The sequence below is a fragment of the Euleptes europaea genome, chromosome 8 (genome assembly GCF_029931775.1).
Source record: "Euleptes europaea isolate rEulEur1 chromosome 8, rEulEur1.hap1, whole genome shotgun sequence".
Taxonomy (NCBI): Eukaryota; Metazoa; Chordata; class Lepidosauria; order Squamata; family Sphaerodactylidae; genus Euleptes; species Euleptes europaea.
In genome coordinates, this window is record NC_079319.1 from 2107300 (window position 1) to 2127991 (window position 20692).

General features: G+C 52.8%; 1 protein-coding gene across 1 annotated transcript; it reads right to left on the reverse strand.

Annotated features, from left to right (window-relative positions):
* Positions 1-1311: 1311 nt before the first annotated feature.
* Positions 1312-20566, reverse strand: ADCK5 (aarF domain containing kinase 5). Its single transcript, XM_056854144.1, has 15 exons — positions 20531-20566; positions 15632-15735; positions 14420-14569; positions 13783-13858; positions 12650-12850; positions 10331-10471; positions 10054-10167; positions 8630-8761; positions 6966-7049; positions 6550-6631; positions 5692-5770; positions 5474-5565; positions 3933-4191; positions 2316-2432; positions 1312-1427 (listed from the first exon to the last, which is right to left on the reverse strand). Exons 1-15 carry the CDS (start codon positions 20546-20548, stop codon positions 1322-1324), a joined length of 1755 nt encoding a protein of 584 aa, XP_056710122.1. The 5' UTR covers positions 20549-20566; the 3' UTR covers positions 1312-1321.
* Between the last annotated feature and the right edge of the window lie 126 nt (positions 20567-20692).

The window sequence follows — 20692 nt, forward strand, 5'->3', positions numbered from 1 at the left end:
AAGGAGTCTGTTTTCCCCCTCTGCAGATCCTGGAAGATTTGCTGGAGATTGATCGCGTCACAGCTCATTTCTAGGGAATGGGGGGACAGCCCAGGCCTGGATTATCTCTCCCCCCCCCACCACCACCTGAATTCTTTCCAGGTGGATTTATTGGTCCGTTCCCTGTCCCTTATGCCTGTGAATTTTTGTTTTGTTTTTTGTACAAAACAGATAAATATTTGTAAAGAAATTTAAAAACTCTCAGTGGCTGGCTGCCTGTTTGTGGAACTGGCCAAGAATGGCCTCGAGGTACACGTGGGAGGAGTGGGTATTATGGGATGCCACCAGACAGCTGCTGTTTCAAGGTGGGGCAGGGGGGAAGCAGGTCTGGCTTCGGTCATTGGGAAGAGATGGTGACCTCAAGGGAGGGGCGGTGTGAGAACCAGGGGGGCGCCAGCCAGAGCCTCATGTGGAAGGGGGCAAAATAACCTCGAATTTTGTGGAACTGCCCCATTGAGAGCCAGCGTGGTGTAGTGGTTAAGAGCAGCAGAGGCTAATCTGGAGAACCGGGCTGGATTCCCCACTCCTCCACATGAAGCCTGCTGGGTGACCTTGGGCCAGTCACAGCACTCTCAAGCTCTCAGCCTCACCTACTTCACAAGGTGCCTGTTGTGGGGAGACGAAGGGAAGGAAATTGTAAGCCAGTTTGAGTCTTCCTTGAAAGGTAGAGAAAAAGCAGGGTATAAAAACCAGCTCTTAGATCATAGAGTTGGAAGGGGCCATACAGGCCATCTAGGCTTCTTCTTACAAAATGTCCAGACTTTCTGCCACCATCCCTGTGTACGGGTCTCCTCCCTCTCACCAGGGCACGCTCACCTCTCGTTTCCTCAGGGGAGGAGTGGCCACCCCCCTGCCTCATCTCCTTGCCTGCCTTCTGCAGTAGGGACTGTGGGAGCCTGCGCCCCGGGGGGGAGGGAGAGGCACCACGGGCTGCCACAATGGAACAGAAAACCGGTCCCCTTTTCAGTGAGAGATACTGGTTGGCATCTCCCCATCCCTCCATTCAAGGAGGCGAAGAAACAGGCCTCTTTTCCTTGCTGTCGGAAGGGGACGGCTGGCCATTTTGCTTGTTGTGGGGAGGCGGGTGTGCGGAATACCTTCAGCCCTTTTGACGGCGGCAGCAGTTGCAAAACTCATAGCAGCGTGCCAGAGCTACTAGGATTTTATTATAAACAGTAGAAGGTCCTTTTGCCATTCTTAGCAGGATGAAGGCCGTCCCGCCCTGGGCCAAGCCTCAGCCATCCCGCCTGCGAGGTCCTGGGCCAGGTAGGCCTCAGCCGGCCTACGCCTGCAGGTACTCATAGATCTGCTCCGGCTCTTCCAGGAATCCAGCAAAAACCAGGAAACGCAGGAATGAGGTAGTCAGCCTCATGGAGGCTATCTGCAGCCTGGGGGGGGGGGGAAGATGCGTGAGTCAAGCAAAGGCAGCTTCACAGCCCCCCCTCAAAAAAGCTGGGCTTGCTCTCTTCTCAACGGAGAGCATCCCCCCCCTCTGGCTGAGAGGATGCCCCACCCGCCCAAAAAAAATCCCTTGGTGGTGTTGGGAAATGCCACCTGGCCCTCATGGGGTTTTCAAGGCAAGAGATGAGCAGAGGTGGTTTGTCATTACCTGCCTCTGTGTAGTGACCCTGGACTTCCTTGGTGGTCTCCCATCCAAGGACTGACCAGAGCGGATCCTGCTTTGCTTCTGAGATCTGACAGGATCAGGCTAGCCTGGGCCATCCAGGTCAGGGCCAATCCATTATTGTGTGTGTAAAGAACCCCGTGGCGCAGAGTAGTAAGCTGCAGTTCTGCAGTCAAAAGCTCTGCTCACAACCTGAGTTTGATCCCAACGGAAGTTGGTTTCAGGTAGCCGGCTCATGCTTGACTCAGCATTCCATCCTTCCGAGGTCGGTAAAATGAGTACCCAGCTTTGCTGGGGGTAAAGGGAAGATGACTGGGGAAGGCACTGGCAAACCACCCCGTAAACAGTCTGCCTAGTAAACGTCGTGTTGTGACATCACCCCATGGGTCAGGAATGACCTGGTGCTTTCACAGGGGACCTTTACCTTTAAAGGGCCACCAAGTCACAGCTGACTTATGGCAACCCAGTAGGGTTTTCAAGCAAGAGATGCACTACAGAGGTGGTTTGCCATTGCCTGCCTCTGCGTGTCAACCCTGGACATTCTTGGTGGTCTCCCATCTAAATACTAACCAGGGCTGACCCTGCTGAGCTTCTGAGATCTGACCAGATTGGGCTCGCCTGGGCCATCCAGGTCAGGGTGCGCAAACCTTACCCAAGTACAAACTCAAACGTGAGGCTTGCCCAGACGGTGCGGATCCAGCGGAAAAAGAAGATTCTACCGAGGCCCAGCTGTTTCCGGCCGATGGTTCGACTCCAGCACTTCACGGCACTGTGGGGGGGGGGGGGGGGAGATAGATTCCAGTCTGAACACTGTTGGCCAAAAGGGGACTCAAGTCAGAGCAGGCCTTTTCTCTTTGCCCCTCTAGCAGGGTCTGGGCTGGTGGGGCAAGCTCTATTCTAGCCCACAGCAGAAAAAGTGACGCAGCACCACAATCTTTCCTGTGTTGTATTTCAATGGGGTTTTCATTTCATTTCATGCCATTGAAATCTCACTGCACCTTGCCAGGTCAAGGAAGACCTGCCCTACCTTAAGAACATAAGAAAGGCCCTGCTGGATCAGACCCAGGCCCATCAAGTCCAGCAGTCTGTTCACATAGTGGCCAACCAGGTGCCTTTAGGAAGCCCACAAGCAAGGCGACTGCAGCAGCACCATCTTGCCTGTGTTCCACAGCACCTAGTATAATAGGCCTGCTCCTCTGATCCTGGGGAGAATAGGTATGCATCATGACTAGTATCCATTTTGACTAGTAGCCATGGATAGCCCACAAACAAGACAACTGCAGCAGCATTGTCCTGCCTGTGTTCCACAGCACCTAATAGAATAGGCATGCTCCTCTGATACTAGAGAGAATAGATATGCAGCATGACCAGTATCCATTCTAACTAATAGCCATGAATACCCCTCTCCTCCATGAATATGTCCACTCCCCTCTTAAAGCCCTCCAAGCTGGCAGCCATCACCACATCCTGGGGCAGGGAGTTCCACAATTTAACTATGCGTTGTGTGAAAAAATATTTCCTTTAATCTGTTTTGAAACCTTAATTCTCGCCTGGGTGGTAAGCACCACTTCTGCTCTAGTTTTTAAAAGGTGTGTGCGGGGGGGGGGGCTGCTGTCCTCCTTGGGATTTGGGGCCAGTACAACGGCCTCCATCCACAGCCAATGCTGGGGCATTCTGCAGAAAAGGAGGAAAAGCTCCCACTGTGGCAAGAAGGTGCCGTCAGCTTTAAGTACACTTCCCACAAAGCTTAAGGTCACCCCTCCCTAGTCAAGGGGGGGGGGGAGAAATACATGCAACCAGCCTGCTAGAGACCAGAACTGTTGAGAGCCAAAAACCTAGAAAGCAGCAGAAAACTGTTGGCTTCAGAGAGAGGGAGGGGCTGTGGCTCAGTTTGCAGAGCATCTGCTTGGCATGCAGAAGGTCCCAGGTTCAATCCCTGGCATCTCCAGTTAAAGGGACTAGGCAAGTAGGTGATGTGAAAGACCCCTGCATGAGACCCTGGAGAGCCGCTGCCGGTCTGAGCAGACAATATTGACTTTGATGGACCGAGGGTCTGATTCAGTAGAAGGCAGCTTCATGTGTTCATCATGCATTGTACTGTGTGTGGAAATGAGGGCTAGCTTGGGTAAGCGCACCAGGCCCTTCAGCACCAACAGAAAGAGCGGTTGGCAGCGGTTTGGGGTCCTGCCACACTAGCCCAAAGTGGTCTTTGCCCTGCCCTCTACATTCAAAGAAACGAAGCCTTCCTGAATCGCCGCGTTCTGCCCACCTTCTTGCCATGATGTAATAGCGATCCACAGGGGCCCCCAGGGCCACATTGATGCCCCGGACGGTGTTGATGTTGCGGAAGACCAGGAGCATGGAGCGCGGGAGGTCCTTCAGCACCTGCATGATGCGGTCGAAATGGTTCTTGGCCATGTTCTGCATGTAGGCCGTCTCTTCCCGCGTCAGCACGTTGGACAGGGCCAGCTGGGCCATGTTGATGGGCCGCTGCAGCAGGATCTCGCAGAACAGGAAGTAGTCCTGGGCTACAAGAGAAGGGGGGGTGTTGTCACCCTGTCCCCTCTCCTCCCCCAAGGTAACATCATGCAGGGGCCCCCAACCTTGTTGAGCCTGTGGGCACCTCTGGGAACCAACAGCGGGGTGGAACCAACCGTGGCTGACCAGCGTCTGCTCGGGCCCATACATTCATAAAAATGAAATGGTTCCCGTGTCCCTCTCTGGAGGAAGAAAGTCTCCAGGGTGTCAGCTCTTGACCAACTGATTTTTTTTTAAGCAGCCACATTAATACCGACTGACCTGCAGTCAGGGGGACTGAGCGCTCCAAAGCGGGGTGCCAAGGCTAAGCCTTTTGCCCTTCTGCCCTGGATACCCCCACTAATAGGCTGTTTTGGAAGCCGCGCTTAAGGCAGGGCAGCTGCATAAAGCCAATTAGCGGAGGGAGGAGAAGCCAGGAGCTCAAAAAGAGCAAGGGCAGTATTAGCCCCTCTCCCAAGAGGAAAGTGGGGGGGGGGACCATGCAGCTTGCTAAGGGGCATTGGTGGAGATACAACCCTCTGCCCTCCTTTCTCCCCAATGTTTTGATTGTTTTTATGGTTTTTTTTATTATAAACATTTAATCTTACAATAAAAGAAGGGAAAAAACCATCGATATAACATTACTAAAAAAATCAAATACTAATGATACAAATTATTTTAAAAAAACTAACTAAAACAGTGCTAATATAACTAAAATACCCGTAGCACTTAATCAAACCATCTATTTATCTAAAATTCAAATGCTTATTACATCACAGCCTCTCTACAATTTACACATTGGAATGCTCCCTCCTTGAAATTGCTGAATTCCAGCGAGCACCCAGTTCTTCTATATTTTTATCATTATTATAGTATGTCAACTTAATTAAAGCATAGGTTTCTTTAACCTTGTTGAGCCAATGATTTAAGTCAGGGAATTTATTGCTTTTCCAATTTCTCGCAAAAGGGGCACTGGTGGAGATGCCCCCCTCTGCCCTCTTTTCTCCCCGATGTTTTGATGGTTTTTATGTTTTTGTATGTGCCTTTTAGCTCTGGTTTTTATTTGTTTTTTAGCTCTGGTTTTGTTTTAATGATGTGTTTTTGCTTGGTTGTAATGGCTTTTAAGATGTGAATTTATTGGGCATGTTTTGAATCTGGTGGCCGCCTCGGTGGCCCTTCTGAAGGCAAAAAGGCAGGGTATGAATTTTGTAAATAATAAGTAACTGGGAGACCCTTCAGCCAGGCCCCCAGCTGGAGGGGACGGCCCCACAGCGGCCCAGCCGGCCTGCTCACCTTTCACGCCCAGCTGCCCGGAGTAGGTCCGCATGGCTGCGTCATCCCGCAAGACGATGGCTCGCCAGAGTTTGCACAGTGCTTCACGGTCTCTGCAGGAGCCACAAGAAGAATCAGAGGCATGGCGGGTGGGCCCTTGAGGAAGGAACTCGCCCTGGATCACAGGGGGGTGGGGACCCTCGCCGGGAATATCCCAGCACTCGCTTGAGGGTTATTACCTCTCTTGGAGAATCTCATAGAGGCCGTGGTCGAGGAGGATGAGCTGGGCCTTCCCGTCCGGGCCCTTTTGCACCAGAACTGCAAGGGAGAAAGGCAGGGCAGCAAGTCAGGGAGAATCTCCTCCAGGGCAACTTCCCCCTCGTCATAACTTGCACCGAGAGGAGAGTGCATGAGAAAAGGGCTGCCGTCAGCCTCTGTTCTAGTCTGGTCCCCTCTGTTGACTCTTCCAGCTCCTCAGGGGACAAACCACTACAGGACTGCTGAGCCTCCCCAGGGAGACCATCACGGGTCCCCTCCTAGAGCCTCCTTTCCACACAAAGCCCTATCACCTTATTCAGCTGCCAGAATGCAAGCCCCCACTTCCCATTTCCTTTACAGCGCATGCATCCATGCACAGACAGGATCATGCTTCCTCCAGGGCTGTTGCGACTGACAGCAGCAAGTTAGGGACAGGTAGCACTCCTATGATCGGCTGCGCCGCTCCACAGCTGTTCAACAGGCAATGGAAGAAGTCAAGAAGAGTTTTTATATGCCGACTTTTTCTGCCACTTAAAGGAGAATAAATCCGGTTTACAATCACCTTCCCTCCCCCTCCCCACAACAGACACCCTGTGAGGTGGGTGGGGCTGAGAGAATGTGACTAGCCTAAGGTCACCCAGCTGGCTTCGTGTGTAGGAGTGGGGAAACAAATCCAGTTCACCAGATTGGCATCTGCCGCTCGTGTGGAGGAGTGGGGAATCAAACCTGGTTCTCCAGATTAGACTCCACTGCTCCAAACCACCGCTCTTATCCACTACACCACGTTGGCTCTCTGAGGGCATTTTATTGCATCCACTCCCGGGTGCACCTTCTCATACCGTTCCCTGGGTGAGGGTCTGCGTGGATGAATCCCGTGTAGAAGATCTGCTCTGCAAACACCTGGATTAACTTGGACGCCGCCTGCAGGCACAGGGAGAGACGGACACATGTGGGCAGGAGACTGCTGGTACCCAGACAGTGGGGGCAGCCAGAGCCCAAACTCCACCCTCGGCAGTGAGCGAGGTGGGCAAGTGCTCATCCCACACTACTCCAACGATGACCAGCAGGGGGCCCTTTACACCAAAGGTGGCAGTCCTACAGGTGCAGCCAGAAAGGGGAACACAGGTGCGGCAGGAAGGCTGTCGGCCTTTCAGCCCACACACCTCATGGGAGCAGAAGAGACGCCTCCCTCCCTTCGCTAGTCAGTAATGCCTTTTCCGTTCCTCCCCCCCCCCACACACACACACAAACTCACATCTTTGAGGTGGAGGCCTTGCCTCTGGATCCCTGCAACATCGTTAATTTTGCAGCCTTCGTAGAAATCAGCTGTCAGGACCCGCTGGAAAGAAGGAAGGGAGGGAGGAGGAGAAGGTGAAGGCAGGCCAGCCCTAGAGTCACCACCACCTCTCCCGCTGGCCATCTTCAACCCCCACCCAGAGGCCCATGCCCAAGAGTCCAGGTCCTTCCACACAGACCCCCAGAACTCATTTGTTACGTGGGCCAGATCTGACGCAAGCCTGCCTTGACTGGGTCACGTGATTAATTATCAACGCACCAAAACAAAGCACTAATTTAATGATACTAATTGGAATTTGTGTCAGTGGGTTTAATTAGTCTTTACAGACTTAGATTGTTTAAGGGAAACAGCATCTGCTCCATTTGCCCATCTGTTAGGGCCCCTGTAGGTATGGGGGAAAGGCTGGGGCTTGGATCTCTTGATGCCTCCTGCTCCCTAGACCTTCTGTGGGGTGCGTGTGTGTATACTAAGAGAGCCACGTGTTACCCTTGGTGCTCTTTCAGCATGCAACCCTATAGTTCTACAGGGCTACTCCTTCCCCAACTCCCCCCTACGTTTCAGCCTCCAAACGTTTCTTTCCACTAAAATACTAGCTCATAGCTGCTCAGGTCTTTGCAAAGAGGCTCTCTGGAACTTCTTATGTCCTCCCCCAAGACCTACAACAGTGTTTGGGACACCAGAGAACTGAATGTTTTCAACGGGATCACTGTGCACCTTGGCATGGAAGCAGACAACTACCTCTCAGAGGACACCTTGAGGATAGCAACCTGAGTTAAACTACAGAATTTGACCTGATTGACTCTATACCTCAGGCAAACATCTTAAATTTGTCTCCCAAGTTAAGACAAAGACTTGTCAATTTTTCCCCCTGTACTCTCTTCCAAAAAAGGAATTCTGAGTCCTGCTTGTTTAGTGAGTAATTAGATACAATTGTTGGAATTTGTTAACACCAATGGAGTTTTATTGCCAAAAAGAACTGGGTATGACTCAAAGATAGCATCATTTGAAACAGCATGACCCCGACTCACCACTATGTCTGGGGGGGGGGGTTGTTTCTCTTTTTAAATTTTTTGTAATATTTAGCCTGATGAAGACGTATAATAAATTCAGAAGCTCACATGCTGTTATGTGTCCTTTGGTTGTTACTAATAAATGGTGCTATATGGACTGTGGGGGCTTTTTTTACATTTAAGGGGGAAATGGATCTTTTGAACTGGGGGTGGACAGCAGTAATCCGCCATCCGGTGTGTGGGGGAATGGCTTCTGCCCAAACCCCTCCTTTGCTCCAGCCCTCTCCCCTGGCAGAAGAAGAGTTGGTTTTTATACCTTGCTTTTCTCTGCCTTTAAGGAGTCTCAAAGCAGCTTACAATCGCCTTCCCATCCCCTCCCCACAACAGACACCCTGTGAGGTAGGTGGGGCTGAGAGAGTTCGGAGAGAACTGTGACTAGCCCAAGCTCATCCAGCTGGCTTCCTGTGAAGGAGTGGGGAAACCAACCCGGTTCACCAGATTAGAGTCCGGCACTCATGTGGAGGAGTGGGGAATCAGACCCGGTTCTCCAGATTAGAGTTCGCCGCTCCGAACCACGACACCACGCTGGCTCTCAGACCTTCCGCCTCTCACCTTACTGCTCTTCTCCCAGTGCACGCGAGGAACCGCCACAAAATTGAAATGCTCCAGTTCCCGGGCACAGCGCTCGGCGTTGCGCGCCTCGTTCTCAAAGTCCAGCTCCTGGGCCAGGGTCCCCTTCATGTCCTGGAGAGGCAACGCGCAGGAGTTGGCGAGTGGCTGCAGTGCAACCAGCCCCAGGAGCCAGCCATATTTTCGAGGCTCAGGGCAGAGGCTGCAGCCCAGGACTGGTTGCAGGGTCAGAGGGCGCCACTCACAATTCACGCACCAGTCCGCAGTTGCAGCTCATCACCCCGCCGACACTGCCAAGACCCCTGGGGAGCACGCCTTCAGCTGGCCAGAGTGTGGACTGGAGTGGGTGCTAGGGACCACATCACCGCAGCCTTGTTCCATCTACACCAGCTTCCGATTTGCTTCCATTTCAACTCAAGGGGCTGGTCTTGGCCTCTGAAGCCCGGTACGGCCAGGGACCCACGTACCTCAAGGACTGCCCCCTCCCATAAGAACCTCCTCACCCACTCCAGTCATCCTCAGAGTGGCTCCCACCAGTGGCTCCCACCATCTGAAGCTAGATGGGTGGCAACCTGAGAAAGGGCCCTCTCTATTATGGCACCAAAACTTTGGAATTCCCTCCTTCTATTGATGTCTTTCACCAGCAGGTGAAGACTTTTTTATTTCATATGGCATACCCTCAATAAAGATTACAGGGAGGGGCTGTATTTCAGTGGTAGAGCATCTGCTTGGCATGCAGAAGGTCCCAGGTTCCGTCCCCGGCATCTCCAGTTAAAGGGACTACGCAGGTAGGTGACGTGAAAGACCCCTGCCTGAGACCCTGGAGAGCCGCTGCCGGTCTGAGTAGACATTACTAACTCTGATGGACCTTGATGGTCTGATTCAGTATAAGGCAGCTTCATATGTTCATGTGTTCACAGGCCTTCTTTCTAGCATTGTTTATGTGTTTTAGTTAAATTATTTTATAATTTTTAACTGTATTTTAATTACACAAATATTTTAATGTTTTTTAAGCTCACCGCCTTGTGGCCCCTGATCAGGTGGCATAAAAACATTTTAAATAAATAAATACATTAAAAATATGCAACCCGAATGGAACTCCCAGGGACAGCTTCAGCTCCCAGCCACCCCTGACATGGAGACCCATCCACAATCCACAGCATGGAGATGGTTCCCTACCTGAGCCCACCTGCTTCGCCCTGTCTCAGAGCCTCCTCCCCACACCAGGACGAAATGCTATGGAAACTGCCCCAGGCCTGACAGAACATCTCCTGTATGATCATAACAGGACGCAAGCAGGAACTGTACGTCTCCAAATGTTGGGCTGGTCCCCTCCCCCCAGCTAAATTAGCAATAATGGAGGGCGGGTCGGTGAGCACCCACAATTGGGATCTTTCTGCCGGTACCTTCAAGACCCAACTGAACCCAAAACTGGGGTGCATCATCTCTACAATCTGCAGCAGGAGCTCCAGTGTCCGGATGTCGGCATTGAACCTGTCCCTCAAGTCGATGTATTGGACCTGCAGAGTGAGAGAAGAGTGCGATCCGAGAATCCGGGGAAAGGGGCTTGCAGCTGCAAGGCAAAGCCCCTGGATGTTGCCCATGGGACCCCCGTCTCAGAATGCAGCTGGCGTCTCTTAAGGGCCAGAGCGTGCAGCTCTCCCGCTCCAAAAAAACACTCACCTTCACAGCCACAGCGGTGCCGTCTTGCAGCCTGGCTCGGTGCACCTGGGCCAAACTGGCAGCAGCTATCGGCTGGTAGTCGAACTCTGGGAAGAGTTGGTCGGGCCTGGCATTGAAGTCCTCCAAGAAGAGCTCGTCCACCTGCGGCAGCAGCAAGAAAGCCAAACAGGAGGAGGCCGAACCAGGTCAGAAGGAGGGGCTCAGGACCCCGCAATGTTTTTAAAGTATTTTTACAAGAGGTATTCCATTGCATTGCCTTACACACATTTCGTAAAAACAAGCATGTTTTCGACATCGGCATGCTCCAAAAACCGAAAACCTTTGGGTGTTGTCAAAGAAGGGCCATGTTTTATTTCTGTGTTATGTTCATAACAAGCTGCCCCAAGCACAAAACTTTCCCCATGTTTTTCTCAACAGGCTCCTGACCCTTCCTTTCTGGGCAGGGTGTGTGTGTGTAAAATGCCCTCTACAAACAACCTTCAAAAGACGCTAGACTCGAGTCCAGGAGCACCTTACAGATCGACAAGATTTCTGGGGTATAGGGAGCTTCCGTGTAGTCAAAGCTCTCTGACTCTCAAAAGCTCATACCCCGAACATCTCGTTGGTCTCCAAGCAGGCCAACACGGAACCCACCAAAACTTTAAAAGATGCTCTTTCAAAGCAATATATATATATAAAAATGCAACACACAATTCCACACCCAAAAAAACTCACCCAACACTTTCCCACCATGTTTTAGATACTGAACGCTGGGGCACCACAGTTCTATAAAACGGACATATTCCTTCTTTGACCTGGTTTCACCAAAATTTGTTGCACAGTTAGCACTGCGGATCCAAATATATAATGGCTAACTTGAAAAACAAAATAAGAATTAAAAGGCATCTCTCCAGCCAACCCACATTCTTCTCCCAGAAGATTCAGGAAACATGAGCTGCACTTGATTTGGGAAAAACCTTTGTAAACAGCGCAACATGAGGCTTTATAAATCAGTTGAGGGCTCAAATAAACGAGTCCGGTGGCACCAGAAAGGCTAGCGAAGTTTTTCTATTCCATCTGCAGCTTTCAGAGGCTAGAGGCCACTTCGTCAGATGCATGAGGTGCATCTTCCCAAGTCAGACATTCATATATAACGGGTCTCCAACCTTCTTTGCCTGCTGGCACCTCTGGCATTCTGCCATACGGTGGTGGGAACAATCTCAAAATGGCTGCCACAGGAGGCGGAGCCAACCACAAAATGTCAGGGAGCGAGGCTGCACAGAACTTTGATACTAACTCTTCAACATTTCATGCAAAAGCTCTGTTTAATAGGATGCCTTTTAATCTGTGCAGCCAATCAGAAGCCCCGCTGGCCAAAAGCCCCACCCACTTCCTAAAAGCACTTGGAATGGTGTTGGGAAAATTGTCAGTGGGTACCCATGTTGGGGACCTGTGAAAGGTGACGCAGAAAAACGTAAGCATCAGGATCAAAGAACCAGTTTCCCCCCCTTTTTTTCCTGAAAAGGGAACCTTTATGCATGCCTGGTGGTTGTGTAAAAAAATTAAAGTTTTGGGAGAAAAGTTCTGAAAGAAACCAATAATTTGATTAATATTAAAGTAAAAAAAGATCCGGCTTTTTGTTTATTGGGGATTCCTCAAAGTAAAATGGATAAATGTGATAGAGTCATATGCCAATATAGTTTTGCAGCAGCAAGAATCATAATAGCTAAAACCTGGAAGCAAATAAATAAACCTTCAATCATTGACTGGAGAGAGAAACTATGGATATATATGTGGATGGCCAAGTTAACAGATTTCCTACATGGAAAAGATACGGAAGAATTTAAAATAACATGGGCGAAGGCCGTCGCATGTTGGGACAAACTGGCAAAAATGAATTTCACTGTTTTAGTTAATGCGTTATAGAGGTAAATGTTTATATCTTTATATTACTGTTATGAATAACTTCATAAAACTGTTAAGACACTTCTCCGGAAGTCTGGTGATGGGTCACTGTTTTAGGTGGGTGGTGGGTTTTAAGGGTACTTTAAATGGTGTAATCTTTTAGTATACTATGAATTAAAATATTCTGAATGTATTCTTTTGTTTTTTTTCTGTTTTTTATTATTTGTTTGTTTTGTTTTATATTATAAAAATAAAAAAAATATTTAAAAAAGGATCAAAGAACCAGGAAACATGGCACGCACATGATGACCTATAATCATGCAAATGTCATCAGCTGTTTACAGTTCCCTGTCTCCTTGTATGTCTCTGCCCGCACCACGTAGCGGAGGAAGGGTGATCCCCCCACCCCCTCCCCAGCCAGCCTGCCTCGCTCACCTCCTTGTAGCCGCGCTTGAGTGCCTTGTCCTCCAGCGCCCGCAGGGTGGTGATGTACTCGGGAGGGAGCAGGTGGTTGAAGGCACACAGGCCTTGGCCCAGCTTGATGTAGAGACCCCCGTTCTGGATGGCCCCGTACACGATTGTGTTGGCTGCCCGCTGGTGGCACTTGGACAGGAGATCCTTATACTCCGGGCTGTTCTGACAACAGGGAACGCGGCACAAGGGACAACAGGCCGTGAGCTCCTTCCCAGGGGGGAGAGCTCTGGACAGCCCAGCCCCCCCCCCCATCCCACGGCAAGAAAGCACAGGCTGCTCTGCCCCTCCCCCCGGCATCCCCTTCTGCAGATCTAATCCCGGGGAGAAAAATCCCATCCTAGCCTGGCTCCTGATGATTTAGCTCTCAACATACAGGGATTTTCAGTGGGGAGCAGCAAAATGTGCATCCCTCTCTCCAGAGCACCTGCGTACAGCCAAAGCAGAACTCAGCCGCCCATGCCACGCTGTTGCCCTTCCGCAGGGACTCCTGTGCTCAGCCAAGAGTCCACCACTCCCCCGATGGAGCATCCTATGCCTCAGGGTAACCCCTCACCCTCATTACTGCTGGCGGTGGTGGAAAGTGCTGTCAAATCACAGCTGACTTACAGTGACCCCAGAGGGCTTTCAAGGCAAGAGACATTCAGAGGTGGTTTTGCCATTGCCTACCTCTGCATACAACCCTGGACTTCCTCGGTGGTCTCCCATCCAAGGACTAACCAGGGCTGACTCTGCTTAGCTTCTGAGATCTGATGAGATTGGGCTAGCCTGGCCCATCCAGGTCAGGACAGACAAACAGAGGTGGTTTTGCCACATTGCCTGCCTCTGCGTAGCGACCCTGGACTTCCTGGGTGGTCTCCCATCCAAGTACTAACCAAGGTCGACCCTGCTTAGCTTCTGATATCTGACAGATCAGGCTAGCCTGGGCCATCTAGCCCAGGTCATCAACCTACCACTCTTTAAAAAGAAACCCCCCCCCTCCCGGCCATTCAGGACTCGGGAATCCCTCTGGGCCAACGGAGGCATGCCCCTTGAGCTCATTGTATTGGAGGGTATCAAGCGGCCCACGCAAGCGGCCCAACCTGCAGGTGCTGTACCTCATCCAGGTTCCTCAGCAAGACGTGGTTCGTCCACCAGTAATCCAGGGAGATCTGCATTCCCAGCCCTACGGACCTTGGGGAGAGCAGAGAGACCCCTTTCAGACTCAGGCACCCACGCACGTACACCCTTCAGGACCTGCTTCATTGCCCCAGACTGCCTGCCTGTGCCCATGTTGGCTTGGCCAAAGGGCAGGATGCCAAGTGAAGCCAAATGGCAGCTTGTTGCATGCCAGGCTCTGGACACCAAGGCTCAGCCTTGGAACCTGTGCAGTACAACAAGAGTTTGACTGTGCATGCACAGAGTGCTCTCCCCCTCCCTTTTACATGGTCCCGCTATATAAACATATCAAGCTGCCTTATACCCTTGGTCCATCAAGGTCAGTACTGTCTACTCAGACTGGCAGCAGCTCTCTAGGGTCTCAGGCAGAGGTCTTTCCCATCATCTACTGCCTGGTCCTATTAACTGGAGATGCCGTGGATTGAACCTGGGACCTTCTGCATACAAAACAGAGGCGCCTCCACTGGGCCACAGCCCCTAAGCCATGTCTGGGGTTTGGGGATCCTGATCACAACCTGCCTCCCACCCTGCCCCTCATTCATCCATCACTCCAGAGACCAGGGAGCCAGCACCCACCTGACAAAGCGCCCCATGCCATCCACCAGCAGCCTCATCTTCCGGCGTTTTTGCTTCTCGGCTAGGGCATACTGGACCCCGGCTGCCAGCGGGAGCCCCAAAGCCACCCCCAGGAACACTTTCTTCAGCAGCCCCCTCGGGGTTGGAGAGCTGGGAAGAGATTGGGAAAGACGTCAGCAAAGAAGCTGTTTTGCAAAGAAAGGCAAGGCCCCGGGAAAGGTTGAAAGAGCTGGGTATGTTTAGCCTGGAGAGGAGAAGACTGAGGGGTGATATGAAAACCATCTTCAAGTACTTGAAGGGCTGTCATAGCGAGGAGGGTGCCGAGTTGTATTCTGTTGCTCCAGAAGGTCGGATCAGAACCAACGGGTTGAAATTAAATCAAAAGAGTTTCCGTCTAGACATTAGAAAGAACTTTCTAACAGAGCAGTTCCTCAGTGGAACAGGCTTCCTCGGGAGGTGGTGAGCTCTCCTTCTTTGGAGGTTTTTAAGCAGAGGCTAGATGGCCATCTGTCAGCAATGCTGATTCTAAGACCTTAGGCAGTTCATGAGAGGGAGGGCATATTGGTCATCTTCTGGGCATGGAGTAGGGGTCACTGGAGGTGTGGGGGGCAAGGTAGTTGTGAATTTCCTGCATTGTGCAGGGGGCTGGACTAGATGACCCTGGTGGTCCCTTCCAACTCTATGATTCTATAAATGGGTCAGGCTCCATAGGAAAATTTCCAGATGCAAAGACTGTGTGAACAGGCTGCTGGACTTTATGGGCCTTGGTCTGATCCAGCAGGGCTTTTCTTGTGTTCTTAGGACTCTCCAGAAGCTCTTTTTGACAAAGAAGAGCTCATTTTCCTGTCCAATAAACAGAATGTGCTGCAACACATAACAGGCAACAGTGTGGGCAGGTATAGCGGTTTTCGCCTGAAGCTTTGTCGCTCCTGCTTAATGGAGACCACCCAGCAAGGGTTTGCTTAGAGCTCTTGGTCATTCAGGCTAGGAGGAGTCTTAAGTTCACTCCTCTTCTGGTCTTGAGAGCTGGGATCCCATGGGCACCGGCCTGCATCGCAGGGGGTCAGAGAACGGAAGGGAGGCTCTGTGCAGGAAAAAAAAACACCACTGAAAACAAAACTACCCAGAAGTACAGAAACTGGGGCCAGGAACCTACACCCGGAAGCAACTTAGGCAGAGTAGCAAGATTCCCCCTGTCTTGTCCCTGCATACCTGGAGAGCTGGGCACCTGAACGATGCCTGCAGTGGGGGGCCGACAGCAGCCAGGGGTCCTTTTTGAATTGCAGTAGAAGCAGGTGGAAGCGGCAGATCTGGACCTGTCAGGAGAACACACAAGCTGTGACCTCCACATTGCTGAATCAGACCTTGGCCAATGGCCATAATAATACATGGAAATGGAAAGGAAATGGAATCAGACCCGGAGTCCAGTCAGTACTGCCTACTCAGGAAGGCAGGATCTCAGGCAGATGCCTTTTCACATCACATACTACCTCGTTCTTTTTAACTGGAGATGCCGGGGATTGAGATGCCGGCCCCCCAGACAGCGCATGCAAAGCAGATGCTCACTCACTGAGCCACAGACCCTCCCACTGGCCTTTGGGGTGCAAAACTCTGGGTCTCTGCAGAGGGTCTGTACCACCGGCTCTGGCTCTGCCCAGGGCTCTGGCATTCACCAACTGGGTGAAATTTTAAAAGGTCAAAAGAAGAGAAGAGGAAAACTGCTGACAATTTTGCTCTCTCAGTGGAACTGCTCACGAGGAATTGGAGGTGCCAGAGGCAGATCCTAAATGGCCACCTGTCAGCAATGCTGATCCTATGACCTTAGGCAGATGAGAGGGAGGGCATCTTGGCCTTCTTTTGGGCATGGAGTAGGGGTCACTGGGGTGTGGGGGGGGAGGTAGTTGTGAATTTCCTGCACTGTGCAGGGGGCTGGACTAGATGACCCTGGTGGTCCCTTCCAACTATGACTCTATGATTCAGTGGAACAGGCTTCCTCGGGAGGTGGTGAGCTCTCCTTCCCTGGAGGTTTTTAAGCAGAGGCTAGATGGCCATCTGTCAGCAATGCTGATTCTGTGACCTTAGGCAGATGATGAGAGGGAGGGCACCTTGGCCATCTTCTGGTCACTGGGTGTGTGTGTGGGGGAGGTAGTTGTGAATTTCCTGCATTGTGCAGGGGGTTGGACTAGATGACCTTGGTGGTCCCTTCCAACTCTATGATTCTGTCCACACTCAACTTCAGCATGGAACGGAGGCCCCTCACCACCACCAAGCTGAGGCCAACGTGGAAACCCTCCCAGGACTCTCAGCAATGCCAAAGGCCACCCTTGCTGGTACGGCCAGACTGGCTGCGTGGCTTCAGCCCAACAGCCGGGATTTCCCAGCTACAGCTGGCAGGAGAGGCCTGAAGCAGTGTTGGGGTGGGGGAGACCTTGATCCCTTGTTCCTAACACAGCAGATGCTGCCAAGGTCCCTGCGCACTTTATCACATAGGACAGCTCGAGGCAAGAGAGCGGCTGGCTTGCAGACTGTCTTCTTGGCAAAAAGGGTTATTCTTTCTCACAGTACCCAAGACCATCCCTGACTTTGATTTCTGTCTGGCCCTAGAGAGGCCCCTGAACGTCTGCCACAAGTGTGTGAAATCTGTGATGGGCAGAACTGGGCAGGAAAAACTAAAACCCGTTTCAAATGAGACACAGCGGCTAACTAATGGTGCTCCTACTGCCAGGGGCACCATCAGAGAGTGAGCCTTCTCGTGAGCAATGCTGTGATTCTGGTGTGCCCTGCCAAGGAAGATCTGCCGCCGGTCCTTTTTCAAAGGGCTTTTGGAGTGGAGACTCCCTCTCTTTTTCTCCTGTCTGTTCCTCCGTGTACTTCACCCCTTCCACTGTTGGGGGTCCACACACATGAACACGTGAAGCTGCCTTATACTGCATCAGACCCTTGGTCCATCAAAGTCAGTATTATCTATTCAGACCGGCAGCGGCTCCCCAGGGTCTCAGGCAGGGGTCTTTCACATCTCCTACCTGCCTGGTCCCTTTAACTAGAAATGCCAGGGATTGAACCTGGGGCCTTCTGCGGGCCAAGCAGAGGCTCTACCACAGAGCCACAGCCCCCGATGACTCACATTACTCTGCCCACTCGCTCAAGTTTTCCTATGTTTTGTTTTTAGTGTTTTAAGTTTGCTGTCAGCTGCTTCGGGGATCCCAAATAGGATAGAAGCAGAGCAATGGTTCAAATAATGGGAGGACTGTCTCCCGCTAAGCCAGGGGTGGGGAACCTTTTTCCACCAAGGGCCATTTGGATATTTATAACATCATTCGCGGGCCATACAAAATTATCAACTTAAAAATTAGCCAACCAATATGTTTCTCCATGGCCCAGGTGGGAAAGGGTTAGTACAGTGTCTTGAGCGGTCCTAGCAGCTCTATAGCTAACGACACTTCTGCAAGGGGGAAAAAAGGTTCCTTTTCTCGGCAAAACAAACACACATCTGCCTTGAATAGAGGCTATTCTTGTCCGCGGGAGGGGGCCTATCGCCAGTCCTAGATCCTTATGAGCTAGACATCTGCCAGGACCCACGAAGGGCCAGACCAAATGATTTCGCGGGCCTTAAATGGCCCCCGGGCCTGACGTTCCCCACCCCTGCGCTAAGCTAATGGCCATGTGTGCATCCCTGGGGCGCAAGAAGCCTCCCCTGGGGGCAAGCAACTGGAAAAAAGGCAGAGACACACGGCCATTAGAGAGCAGCTTAGCTAAACCCACTGAATGACTTCCTGACAGGGGTGCGCTTCCAACAGTGCACGTTCTGGTTCAGCCTGTGAGTCCCTGCGCCAGACCAGCCCTGACACCATGCAACAGCGGAGGGCCAGATGTCCGGCGGATCTTCACCGCAGGAGGGGAAAACCCTGGTGCAGCCCTGTGCGAAAGTGAAGCAGCCTCTCCAGGCCGCACAGGCCCAGATTTATTTTATTTATTTATATTCTATTACATTTTTACCCCGCCCTCCCCGGCCCAAAGGCCGGGCTCAGGGCAGCTTACAAAGTCCGGAACAATAAAATCACTAAAACCTAAAGATATAATTTAAGTACATTTAAAAATAACCGGAATCGTTTCAATAAACAGGGGGAGTAACACTTCCCCCCACCCCCGGCGCTAAAAACACAAAATAAGTGTCTGCAGCTGGATAGATGGAGCTGACCTCCCTCCAATGGGGAGGGGGAAGGACTCAGCAGCAGGAAAGGGGGTCAAGGACTATGCAAGACCCTCTGCTCCACAATGCAACACACCACTGCCAGACCTGCAGGGAACCTCTCTGTGGATCCCAAATAGGGCAGTTATGGCCCACAGCCGGGCCAGGAAGCGAACCCCAAGCTTTGAGCGCTGGAGCTTTTCATTGCTCGGCCGCTTCCGGCTCCCAAGAAGCAGACGGGGCAGCCCCAACATCGGAGCGTTTCAGCCCCACAAGCCTAGAAACTTTGCTTCTTGAATAGAATGACAGCAGAGATTCCCCAAGGGTCAAGTCCTGCCGCAGGCGCCTGTTTTGGGGTCTGCTCGGTCCACAGACACACAGCACACCCACCGCTTGTCCTGTGCCTGTGACGCCCACCCACCCCCCAGCCAGATCCAGAGGGTCCTTTCAAGCCCGTAGCAGCCCCGAGTCTGGGCCAGATCCTCTCAGGGACCTGGCAAAGATGCCTGCTTCTCAGTATGCCCTGAGAATATGCCGGGGTCAGAGGGGCCCCCACAAACCAGGCCCCGCAAGCACAGCCACAAGAAGAGTGCCTGGTCCCCCAGGGGCAATGGCGGGGAAGGCCTCCCCCAGCAGCAGAGGGGGGCCCCACCTTGCCTGGCAACCGGGGGCTCAACCAGCCAGCTGTCCGCTCCCCCCCCAGGCCCTTTTCGGCTGCCAGGCCATCAGGGCAGGGGGCAGGGGCCCCGTCTCCCTGCCAGGGCAGAAGCCGGGCGCTTTGTGATGCAGGCGGCACAAAAAACAAGAGGTTTTGCCTGGGGTGGGCAGCTCAACAGGTGCCCCCTTTCCCCATCCAGATTCTCAACACTCAACAATAAGCCCCCCTGCAGAATTTTGAGGATTGAGATGGGGAAAATAATTCCCAGTGGGTCGCCGTGTTAGTCTGTCGGCAGTAGTAGAAAAGGGCAAAAGTCCAGGAGCACCTTAAAGACTCACAAGAATATTTTCTGGTAGGATATGAGCTTTCGTGATAATAAATATATTATCCCTCAGACTTTGTAGTTAATTCCCAGCGGGTCGCCGTGTTCGTCTGTCTGCAGTAGTCCAAAAGGGCCAGAGCCCAGGAGCACCTTCAAGACTAGCAAGAATATGTTCTGGCAGGTGTGTGAGCTTTCGGGAGCCGCAGCTCACAGTATCTGAAGAACCTGAAGAAGGGAGCTGCGCCTCCCGAAAGCTCACACACCTGCCAGAAAATATTCTTGCTAGTCTTGAAGGTGCTCCTGGGCTCTGGCCCTTTTGGACTAGATGGGGGAAATGTGCGTCTAGAGAGGGGCAAATCCCGGGCAAAACCCTCCGTGCATCAATGACCTCGATGCCCCTTCCCCTTCCCCCCCACCCAAAGTCTCCAAACCCAACCATCAGCCCCCCGCCCCTCCCCCCCGTGCAGAGGGTGGAGATTTCGGGGGGGGGCGCTGGGCGTCTCCTGAGCTGCAAATCCCAGGCGGGACCCCTCTCTCCCACAATCCCCCCTGGGGGTCTGGGGCCGGGCAGGGCCACGTGGGCTGGCTGCCCCCAGGCCCCGAGGGGGCCGCTCGCCCTCTGGGCCCCCAACGCCAGCCAGGGGCCGGGCGCGCACAAGGCCCCGCGAAGGCAGCCTGCTGGCATGGGGGTCGCAGGCGAGGGCCGGGACCCCCGCCCCCCTTCTGGGCCTGGGCGAGGGGCTCTGGCACCCACCCACCCACGCCCTCCGGGTGGGGAAGCGCCGGCCCAGCCCAGCCCTCCGTCCCCGGACAACAGCCCTGCGAGGCTGGCCAGGCGCAGCGGCGCGGCTCCCTTCCTTCCTTCCCCCGGGGCGCTTCCGCACGTGCAGCGAAGTCCCGAGTGGGGCTCCCCCGAGGGACGGGGGGGAGGCTTCCGCTCACCGTCCGGCGCAGCTCCATGGCGCCGCTCTGCCCCGGACGGACTGCAGCCTGCCGCCGCCGCCGCCGCTCCTGAGCCGCGGGCCGCCCCACGCGCCGCACCCGCCTCCCCGAGCTCCGATTGGCCCGCCGTCCCGGACCTCTCACGCCATTGGCCTCCCGCTC

What these genes read in the sequence shown, in the direction of transcription:
- ADCK5 (XM_056854144.1), bottom strand. An exon ending in AAGGCCTCCACCTCAAAGAT is followed by an intron (nt 6,632 to 6,965) that starts GTGAGTTTGTGT and finishes CTGTGCCTGCAG; the next exon opens with GCGGCGTCCAAGTTAATCCA. An exon ending in ACGTTTGAGTTTGTACTTGG is followed by an intron (nt 1,428 to 2,315) that starts GTAAGGTTTGCG and finishes CCCCCCCCCCAG; the next exon opens with GCTGCAGATAGCCTCCATGA.